This window comes from Anneissia japonica, unplaced genomic scaffold, assembly GCF_011630105.1.
Source record: "Anneissia japonica isolate Jap-2015-1 unplaced genomic scaffold, ASM1163010v1 scaffold284869_len16126_cov117, whole genome shotgun sequence".
Classification (NCBI taxonomy): Eukaryota; Metazoa; Echinodermata; class Crinoidea; order Comatulida; family Comatulidae; genus Anneissia; species Anneissia japonica.
In genome coordinates, this window is record NW_022744953.1 from 1 (window position 1) to 11,737 (window position 11,737).

The 11,737-nt window shown below is 34.4% G+C and overlaps 1 protein-coding gene across 1 annotated transcript in view; it reads left to right on the plus strand.

Annotated features, from left to right (window-relative positions):
- Positions 1–1,624: 1,624 nt before the first annotated feature.
- Positions 1,625–11,737, plus strand: part of LOC117119768 (BRCA1-associated protein-like) — a gene marked incomplete at both ends in the record, with an annotated part of 11,573 nt that continues 1,460 nt past the window's right edge. Inside the window, 10 exons of the mRNA XM_033264651.1 lie at positions 1,625–1,720; positions 2,181–2,308; positions 3,446–3,518; positions 4,512–4,638; positions 4,821–4,873; positions 5,147–5,221; positions 6,669–6,755; positions 7,183–7,338; positions 7,944–8,039; positions 10,458–10,547. Coding sequence (XP_033120542.1) covers positions 1,625–1,720; positions 2,181–2,308; positions 3,446–3,518; positions 4,512–4,638; positions 4,821–4,873; positions 5,147–5,221; positions 6,669–6,755; positions 7,183–7,338; positions 7,944–8,039; positions 10,458–10,547 — 981 coding nt within the window. The remainder of the gene's footprint in view (positions 1,721–2,180; positions 2,309–3,445; positions 3,519–4,511; positions 4,639–4,820; positions 4,874–5,146; positions 5,222–6,668; positions 6,756–7,182; positions 7,339–7,943; positions 8,040–10,457; positions 10,548–11,737) is intronic.

The following is an 11,737-nucleotide window of genomic DNA, read 5'->3' on the forward strand; positions in this document are numbered from 1 at the left end:
TCTTTTGTATAGCAACGTCCAGTGCTGCGCAGTTGATAGTGGTGAATTGGTGGTGTCAGAAACAGCCGATGGACAAATCCATTTCTATTCTGGAAACCCTAGTGTGGAAGGAGTTATTCACATACGCAAGTAAGTTTTAAAATTTTATTTAATGTTAATGTTTGATTAATGTTTAATAATATTAACCAACTACTGTCAGGTTTTTTTGGGTGGTACTCTCTTAAAAAATATGATACCAATGAGCCATTATTTCTTGAAAGGAAAGTGAAGTTATCGGAAAGTATAATACATACTCCAAGTATTGAAATACACGCCATCGTGTTGGGATTCAATATTTTGACATTAATTATGTCATCATCAGAGAGGTAGGAGGTGAATGATTTGGAATGAAATTTGGCAGTGCTGGTTACACACAGAACTAGGAATACTCCCCAGGGAGCAGAGGAGGCTACATGTTGTGTATGATGGATTTTGTATCCAATGACCAGGGAAAAGACCCATGAATGGTTATCTGGATATGTGTGATATATAAATCTTATAAAATAATTAAATAAAAAATACCTTTTTCCAATGACCACCACCACAGTGGTGAAAGACCGACCTCATCTCTCTTGCAATCTGTCCTTGCTATTTTAAAAATTTGACTATACAGAAGGTTGAGAAAATCGTGTTTTTCTTATAGTATATTTTACATAGCTTACATTTAATTTGATTGTGAAAACAGTCATCTGGTTCCATAAAGTGTAGTAGGAAATGATCTGTTTTGTTGAACCACTAATACCCTATTCAGACTACACTCTCTTGCGATCGGTTGCGATGTAATCAGTGGTAATCCAAAACTGATTACTCCCGATCGAAATCAACGAACAAGCAAACTTTACATTCTAGGGCCTAGGCCTCCAGTGTCTAGGCCTATATGTTGCCTGACCTCAGCCAAACAGTGCCTGTGGAATTCGTTTATTCATTGCGATCAGATTCCGTGGTAATCGGGAGTAATAAAGATTGTAGCACCCAATCGAAACGGGTAACAATTGTGATATCGATTACATAGCTTTCAGACACGATTTTACTTTGCGATTGGGTGTGATTGGGTGTCGCAATTGCTACAACCGATCGCAATGCGATGCTAGTCTGAATGGGGTATTAATTGTTTACCTTAGCAATGGTTTCAGTAACTGCTTCGGTCTCTTTCTTCAGTCTAATGAACTCTTGTTTCGATTGGGTCATTCACGTGGTGAGTGAGTGCGCCAACACAAGTTTTGTCCCAGTGCCCCTCTTGTGTTCTCTGTTTGAATAATAGGTCCAGAATCAAAGAACACAGAACCGATATTGAAAAGCACAAACAAATATTACACAAATCTGAGGTAACTGTCCAAGCTGTTGCAAATAATCATATACCAAAATAGAAAATTTTCCAGGTCCTGGACAGAAAAACACAGGAAAAAGAAGCAGTCTGGAGCCATGAGAAGGGTTCATTAGCCTGAAAAAAGGTGACCAAAGCAGTTGCTGAAACAATTGCTAAGATAAGCAATTAAATGGTTCAACAAAAAAAGTAATTTACAGAAAAATGTTTCCATTATTATTTAATTTATGTTCTTGCATTTCCTTTTCTTTACGTCTTCAGAGTTCAGCTGATGAGTTTTATTCTCAGTACAATGGAAAGGTGTTCAATTCAATTGACAATCAGCCATGTGTCCTGAAATATGTTGCTTTTGTGGAGGTTGGTAACAAAACATTTTTGAAAGTGATAGTACAAAGGTCATTGTTTACCAAATTTACAATCGTCACCTATATTGTCATTGTGTTGTCATACCATCTCCACCACTGTCGTTATCATCAAGATGTAAATAATATTTGTTAATAATAGTAATTAAATTCAATTGGGTTCATAATAATTGTACATTGTATTTTTATATTCGTCTTAGTTATGTACTTTTTTGTCTAATCTCAAATTGGAAATAATATTTAATAAATAATTCTAATTAATTGTTTAATTGAATTGTGAATACACATACTGTATATTTCAAAATTGTAGTTGAATTATAAACTACTAAAAATATTTAAAACCTCATCAATAAGTTATATACATTCATCCTGGAAAAATGGAAGCATTTCTCTGTTCAACTATGCTGATTGGTAATTTGTTTAATAACGGTGATAAATATTGTGTTTTTTTTTAGGGAGAAATGCCACAATTTAAGAAATTCTGTACCAAATGCTCTGGAAAACTCGATGATGCAGGGGATATTTATATCGAGTTGCTCTGCAGTCACACATTTCATGCCAGCTGCCTTCCACTGAAAGAGAGGTAGCAATGCATACACACAATGTTAATGTAATGATCAGAATGATTATCATCATCATGACTATCATAAGTATCTTATTATCACTATCATCATAATTATCAATATTTTAACCACTATCATCACCACCGTCAAAAACATCTTGGTAATTAAAACTTAAATGGGAGGCTGTTGTGTTTGTTTCAACTAAAAAACGATTCTTATTGTTTGTTGATTAGAATCATTTTGCAACTAAATTGGATGACCTTCTTTATTTAGTCTTCTAATACAAAGTTGTAAGTCAAGCCTTATTATAAGCATATCCCTTGGTTATCATATCAAATCAAATATACTTTTATTTTCCATACAATAAAGTAGTACAATATACAATAAGAATGCAAAAGAATTGAAACAAATACATTGTATGGAAGGAGGCTACAGTGAGTTCAACAAGAGCTTTAAGACGTAGCCACCTTTAAACAAAAGTTGGTAAAATGACCGGTAGTAATAACAGAACTAATAGAATTTAAAAATTTTGAGATACCGATACAATTAAAATAATTCCAATCCAGCTTTGTATTCGTTTATTTTAGAAAACACAAGACCACAAGACCAGACACATAATTTCTAAGACTCAAGTAGAAATGAAAGGATGAGAAAGCAAAAGATAATTAATTGCCGTATACCGAGACCAAAGACTTCTTAGTGTGATATTTAAAACTATTCAATGTGAATTTATTTTTTAGGTCATCAGAAATATTCGCCCATAAATTCGAACCCTAGAAAAGAACTGAAAAACACCTGATACTAGATGTGCATGGATCATGCGATGTACAATTGTTGCTAGAAAATCTTGTATTATATTGATTACTGGTCTATAGGGGACCTCTGTTATTAATTTAACTACCACTGTATCACCACACATGTAGTGTGTGGAACACATCCAACATGTCTGCCAGTTATTGGGGACCTTAATTAAGACCGTCAAAAGGTAAAATCATGTCCAAAGGTCCACCCAGTCGCTGTTTTGATGGACAGGTAAAAGAATGCTCCCGTCTACTAGAACCTACAGACACAATTACATTATCATCATGATTTCTCAGTACGTTCTTAATAATGATTTTATTATTCACCCTGATTCTTGTCAATTTTTATTTTGACAGTTGTCCAGAATGTGGGATTTTTAAACCCCTAGAAGTGGAACTTAGTAAATGTTTCACTTGTACTAATCAAGAGGTAAGAAGATAACATTTTCTCGTTCATTTATCATGGAATCAGCCATTAAGTGTGACATAATATGAGACTTGCATCACTTAAAAATGCTAATCGTTTCATTTATTAATTGTAATCAATTAATTCAGATAGATATTGTGACTCGTATTATATTTTATTATTGCAAATTCTTAAACAAGCGATAATTTTTTTTTTTAAATAAAGAAATTCTATTAATTTATATAATTTTCTAGTTTTCTCTAGACTTTGTTTTTATGTTGTTTATCTTTCCTATTCTGATGTTTAACTGCACTACTTTAAAAAATGTGTACTGTAAGTGCCTGCAATATAAATATGATATTTTTAACCCTTTGAACCCTACATTATTTACATCTTGCAGCACCCTCACCCTGAGTTATTTGGACAAAATATGCTTATTTTTTATTACAATCATCACCACCACCTCCTAGGCCCTGTACCGCTACCATAGCCATCCATCAACATGATGTACAACTATCATCACTACCGCCGTCTGCTGGCACTAGCACTATCGTGATCGGCCTGGCCTAGGGCTAGAAACTACACTGTTTACCTCACTATCACTTTCCAAATCACTTTCTGGATAATCGTCATCATCAATATATTCTTGGGAGTCATAAATTATCAATTAAAAAGCTCGTTGGCATTTATTGTCGAATTATTCAATATAAATTTGTTTTTTTCAAAAAAATCATCACGTACAAGGCTGTCAGAACGACTTGGGAATGAAGATGTCACAAAATTACGTCATTACTCATACTGGTCAGGTGATTACCCCGAATAACGTTACCTGACCCACAAAGCCGGTATACCGGCCTTTAGGGTTATTGCAGCGTAAGCGCGCGGCCATTTTTCCGGCCTTTAGGGTTCAAAGGGTTAAGTAAAATTTATGTCTTGTGTTTAGTAATAGCTTTTATATATTGTGTTCAGTAATAACATTTTTATCTTGTGCATATTGTAATTATTTTTCTAAAACAGAGTTTGTATCTTTGCCTGAATTGTGGTGATGTTGGTTGTCCACTACATGCAACCAAACATTTCGAGACAACGCAACACATGTACGCATTACAAGTTGGTGGGAACAAAGTGTGGAATTATGCTAGACGTAAGGACATTGATATCAAATTTAGGAATATGCACATACACCCCATATACATGCCTATACACTCCCTACCATGTTCCATTCATCCATTTTTAATGCAATTACTTTTATTATTCAGCATATTAGTATTCACTGTTCATTTATAAAGGGATAATTATTTAAAGAATTGAGTTGTTCGTTTGCAGGCAATTTTCTTTATCTGCTTCCAAAAGATGGAGGAAAATTCTTAACACTAAAGGTAAGTTGTGAAGAATAGCATGGAAGGTTGGTGATGAATAAGAAAAAGGTGATAAGCAGGTTTAAGTGCAAAATGAGGATGAATAGAGAAATACAATTTAAAAAAAATGAGGAATGTGCAAGGGTACTACCATATGTGAAAGTTTTTTAATGAAATAGATATAGAAGAATCTGATGGAAAGGTTTACAGATAAGGATGAATTTAGGGAGGGTGTGATTAACAAGCCAGGAATGTAAGGATGAGATATCTAATTCTTAATATTTTTTTTTTTAGGAGGTTGATTTATCAATTCAACTTTCCTTGCAGAAAGCATATTACGAGGACAGATTATCAAGAATACAAGAAGAGGTAATATTGAGTGAATTATAAAGAGATTCATGAGTGATTATATTTATTTTTTTGTTACACTCATCTTCATTTATAGACACTTTTTATTTTGGTTTACTTCCTATGGTTGCATGAGTGATTATATTTATTTTTTGTTACACTCATCTTCATTTATAGACACTTTTTATTTTGGTTTACTTACTTTGGTTGATTTTGTTTATATTGAAATAAAGTACAGTAATGCACTATATTAATTACATAGTGCTTTATTCATGTACATCAACTATAAGTGCCTAAAACAAAATATGTGATTCACCAAAGTGGTCAAAAATGAACAGACTGAGGTGTGTTCACCTGTTGCATACATTTAACTATGGCAAGCCAACAGAGCACAATAAATAAATATTTATGCAAGAAGGCAAACAGGAAATTATGTTCACATATGTTTTTTGTATTTTTGACTAATTGAAAATGTAAGACAGTATAGTAAATGTAATTATGACATAAAAATCATTTTTTTTAACTTCAAACATATCAACATCACCTAATTATAGTATGGTCATTTTGACAACCTCACAATTCAGTTTTTTGATCCGCACTGTCATATTTTCATCCACTCAAAATATCGAGGTGTTCAAGGTGATGCAATAATATTTTTTTGAACATCCCCATTTACTGCCCACCTCTTTTTGCGACTTGGTAAATTAGGATATTAAGTGTCACATACAGTAAATAGGCTTAATCCATATGTTCATTATCCAGACCTTTGCTGCACAGTTCACCATGGCAAAGGTCAATGTGAGATATTGAAATAAAATATGAAATACAGTTTGCCCTCCAATTCGAGATCATCCTTGGGACCTAAAAATTTGGGGTGGTTTCTGGGTTGGTCTCCAATTAGAGGGCTAGCTTTTGTGTTAAAAGTTTAAAGATTGTTATTTGGGTTTTCGGAAAAGTGGAGAAATTAGAGGGGTCTCGAATTAGTGGGTGCACTTGAAAAATAATTTACAGGTTCTGGCAGTCTCACCCTACCTTTCAGAAATTCCACCTGCATCAACCAAAGACTGAACTACATGCCTAGATGTCAAAATGCAAAGTGCTTTTTTACTTGCTTTTTGGATACAGTATCAATCATACACAATGTGTGATCCTCTTCCGCTTCCTGTGGATTATTCCTGTTTATGCATACACAGCACTTCCAATTTAATTCATTCTCCCATTTATATTTCTGTGTGAAGAGAAGAGTGTTTTTCCACAAAAAGCAGGTACAGGGAAAAGCCCCAAATATGTATCATAGGACATGCGGTTACATGAAAAATTTTCTGGTAGGAAGGCTGAATTCACTAGTTGAGGAGGGTTTTAAATTTACAAGGGTTGAAATCCTTGTGAAACTTGCAGTAAACCCATCATTGCATTTTCAGTCACATTTGGAAACATAAGCTTGAAATATATCTAATCTTTTTTTCAGTTCATGCATTCCATAAATCAATATGAGTCTCAGAAACCAAATTATGAGGAGAGAATATCAAGAATAGAACAAGAAGCATTATCCCAGGTAATGTTGAGTGAATTATTTGATGACATTGAACAATGAAGAATCGGCTTGCAGGTGGTGGGAGTGGAGAAGTAGCTTGGTGGCTATTGAATACACAGCGAGGGATTGAAACCCCAAACTTGAGGCTGGGAAACTGCTGCGCCAAAACGCTTCCACTTTCGTGAATTAAATTTTGGTTTTCATTTGAATATAGAAGTAAATAGAGTAGTGTTAGTCTAGTAGACCCATAAAATAAAAACACTACAAGCAGTTTATGGTGGAATTGTTTATTACACAAGCTTTTGTATGTGGGTGGGTGGGTGTGTGTGTGTGTGTGTATGTATGTATGTATGTATGTATGTATACCTATAAACGTGTGTCAAGATTTTGTTTGTCTTCAAGAACCAATGTAGTTGATGAAATAATTTAATTTTTTTTTTTTTTCCAGAGGTTAGAGTCAGAGTCAAGACACAAGCAGACAGTAGAGGAATGTGAGCAATATAAAATCCAAGTACAGAATTTACTGAAAGAAAAATCAACATTAGAAAAGAAGAATAGTCAAACAATCAGCAAATTACAGAAGGAACTCAGTGGGGAAAAAGAGGTAAAATTGATGAATTCTGGTACTGTATAATAGCCAAACAGAACCACCATCAAGTGACATCCTGGTTTTTTTTTTAATGAAATTAGGTAATTTACTGCCTGAATCTAGAGCAGTCAATACATATAGATTCCACAAGGCCTAAAAAGTAATGAAAAGAGTACCCATCAAATAGTCTTAGGCCCACTTCAAACGTGCCAATCTCTGTTGTCGTGGAGGTTACAGTCCTCTTTAACTTCTGTGCACATCAAATTACACAGGAACGTAATATGTGAGGCCTAGAGATACATCACAATGGGGGAAAAAGTACTATCATTTAATGTGATAGTATTTTTTCCCTGGGATCATCCGACCTACGTCATAGGAGTGATAGTTACTCGCATATTAACCAATCAGATGCCTTGAATCTATGTATGCAGTATACAATGTGAAATCAAATCGATTATAGACGGTAAACAGCATGGTAAAATTATGTATTATAATATAAAGTATAATATTTTCCCATGGAAACACTCAGTATGTTATTTTATGATGCCTTATTTTTATTTTAAATTACTTAATATCTTATCATAGTTCATCAATGTGTTTTGGGTTTTTTTTTATTGCAGATGAACAATGGTTTACGTTCAAATCAGAAAAGTTTGAAAGATAAAGTGTCAACTCTTGAATCATCAAGGGAAGCTGAGAGCGAAAAGCACAAGAAAGTAAGTATTGTGCGTATCTTGTGTACTCTAGTTGGGCAGGGGGTCCCAAGATGGAAGCCATCCCAATTTCCGGGAGATCTGTTGAAATGAGCTTTCTTCCACATCCCCTAGCCTATAGAGTGCCCCAAGGTTCAGTTGTTGGCCCATGTTTATTCAGTCTCTGCATTTGTCCATTCAAAGATAATATCAGGCATTATGTCATTCAATTCCACTTTTTTCTTCAACTCTATGTAACTTTTGACCCCAGCAATCGTAGCAGCACTGTCTCCAATTTGCAGACCTTATCCCTTTGTGTTGCTGATATTCAGCAGTGGTTGTTGGGCAACAAACTGAAGCTGAACGAAAAGAAGACTGAGTTTCCGCACTCTTGAAATGACTATTGACTTGTCAGCAGGTCTCAGCCTACAAGTGTCAAATGCTAGTAGGCATATAAGAAACTTATGGAGAATCGGGAAGTTCATACCTGTCATGCTGCTGAGAGGGCACTGGTGCTTTCAAGACTGGACTACTGCAATTCACTGTACAGTGGCCTGTTAAAAAGAGATTTACACCCTGCAGAATCTTCAAAATTCTGCTGCTAGACTAATTTTTCTTTTAAGTCACATACTCATACATCTCCCCTTATTCATGATCTTCATTGGTGGCCTGTACAGGAAAGAATTAAATTTAAACTTCCCCTCTTTGTTTTCAAATCACTTTCTGGCGTCTACCATTTTTATATATTTCCAATTGGCTAACACTATGTACTATGTGCGCTTAACAAGATCTTTCAACTTGTTGGACCGGTCTACCATCGTATTGGTGACAATTCATTCCCTTTAATTGCTGGCCGTCTTTGGAATGGTCTGCCTAATTCTCTCAGATCATGTGATTTGCTTTAGGCAGTTAAAAGCCCATCTAAAAACACACCTTTTTTTCAATAGTTCCTCTCACCTTGCTTAGATCGTATTTTTTTTTTTTTATGTTTTGTTTGTTTTCTTATTTTTCTACTGCTTTTTTGCATTAGTTAAGTTAGCACACTATGCTTGGGTTTGGTTCTATGCAAGCTTTCCTCAAGGTGGGGGGATGTTTTTGACTTATTGTGGAGAGTAGCTTAAGTGCTTCGTAACTGAAAAAAAAGGTGCTATACAAGTAAAAAGTAAAAAGTAACAGATTTATATTTATTTTGCTGCCTTGGTGATACCCATTGGCACTGACCTCCAGTAGACAATTGATAATACATAGTAAAAAACATGCTAATATTTTGTGAAAGGAAATTGTCTCAGCTATAACATACTCAGGTGGGAGACGATCGATTAAAATAAATATTTATGCAAGAAGGCAAACAGAAAAATTACTGTATGTTCACATATGTTTTTTATTTTTGACTAATTGAAAATGTAAGACAGTATAGTAAATGTAATTATGACATCAAAAATCATTTTTTTAACTTCAAACATATCAAAATCACCTAATTATAGTTTGGTCATTTTGACAACCTTATAATTCAGTTTTTTTGATCCGCACTGTCTTATTTTCATCCTATCAAAATTTTGAGGTGTTCAAGGTGATGCAATAATATTTTTTTGAACATTCCCATTTACTGCCCACCTCTTTTTGTGACTTGGTAAATTAGGATATTAAGTGTCACATAAATAGGTTTAATTCATCTGTTCATTATCCAGACCTTTGCTGCACAGTTCACCATGGCAAGAGTCAATGTGAGATATTGCAATAAAAAATGAAATACAGTTTGCCTTCCAATTCGAGACCACCCTTGGGACCTAAACATTTGGGGTGGTCTCTGGTTTGGTCTCTAATTAGAGGGCTAGCTTTTGTGTTAAAAGGTTGAAGATTTTAATTTTGGTTCTTTGAAAAAGTGGACTCGAATTAGAGAAATTAGATGGGTCTTGAATTAGAGGGTGCACTTGAAAAATAATTTACAGGTCCTGGCGGTCTCACCCTATCTTTCAGAAATTCCACCTGCATCAACCAAAGACTGAACTACGTGCCTAGATGTCAAAATGCAAAGTGCTTTTTTACTTGTTTTTTGGATACAGTATCAATCATACACAATGTGTGATCCTCCTCCGCTTCCTGTGGATTATTCCTGTTTACTGCATACACAGCACTTCCAATTTCATTCATTCTCCCATTTATATTTCTGGGTGAAGAAAAGAGTGTTTTTCCACAAAAAGCAGGTACAGGGAAAAGCCCCAAATATGTATCATAGGACATGCGGTTACATGAAAAATTTTCTGGTAGGAAGGCTGAATTCAGTGGTTGAGGAGGGTCTTAAATTTACGGGGGTTGAAATCTTAAATTTACAGGGGTTGAAATCCTTTTGAAACTTGCAGTAAAGCCATCATTGCATTTTCAGCCACATGTTTTTTGCTATTTGGAAACATAAGCTTGAAATATATCTAATCTTTTTTTCAGTTCATGCATTCCATAAATCATCAATATGAGTCTCAGAAAGCCAATTATGAGGAGAGAATATCAAGAATAGAACAAGAAGCATTATCCCAGGTAATGTTGAGTGAATTATTTGATGACATTGAACAATGAAGAATCGGCTTGCAGGTGGTGGGAGTGGAGAAGTAGCTTGGTGGCTATTGAATACACAGCGAGGGATTGAAACCCCAAACTTGAGGCTGGGAAACTGCTGCGCCAAAACGCTTCCACTTTCGTGAATTAAATTTTGTTTTTCAATTGAATATAGAAGTAAATAGAGTAGTGTTAGTCTAGTAGACCCATAAAATAAAAACACTACAAGCAGTTTATGGTGGAATTGTTTATTACACAAGCTTTTGTATGTGGGTGGGTGGGTGTGTGTGTGTGTGTGTATGTATGTATGTATGTATGTATGTATACCTGTCTTTGATGATTATTATGTATGTATGTATGTATATATATATATATAAGTCGTTAAAAAAAAATTATGACAACAAGGCATGTATACTGTAGAACACTTCATTTATTTTCGAAAGAAATTTTCGGCCAGTCCTCTGGCCTTCATCAGCTTTACTGAATGTACAAGTTGGCTGTTACAAGTTCTATACTGTACAATATAAACAATACAATAGAGGTGTAGACGGATTATAGGCCAATTATCTAATAGTTTATGCGGTAATATATAAAGAGAGATCCGACAGAGAACAAAGCGGTCAAGTATAGAGATAGTGGTGTTATAGATTAAACAATTCTTAATTAAGCGTACATAGTAGAACAATATGGTGGGAAGCAGACTTAACTACACAATAAGTAAATGATTATGAAGTCTTAAAGAGTAAAAGATGGAATATATGAATAAAACAAAAACAAACCTAAATAAACCTATAGGCTTATAAATAGGCTATATAATGTACAGATAAAGATAATATATACATTTAAATAATATACATGTAAAAATATAAAAATAAAAATAAAAATAATAATAATAAAGAGGTGTAAATAAGGAAAGCACATATTAGCTATCGATATAGAACAGAATAAAGAGATGGTGAGAATCAATTGTATGGGAAGTTGTAATCACTGAGAAAGTCTATATCTCTATTAAGGCCTATGGTGTGGGTTTTGTGTTTTAAGTATGAGTTCGGAAATGCGGCGATCGTTAAGAGATTTAAAGTTGTTGGCTATGAGTGTGCATCTCAAATCACTAATGTTATGGTTAGGAGAATTGAAATGTGTGGCTATGGGAAGGTTCTTATGGGTGCGGA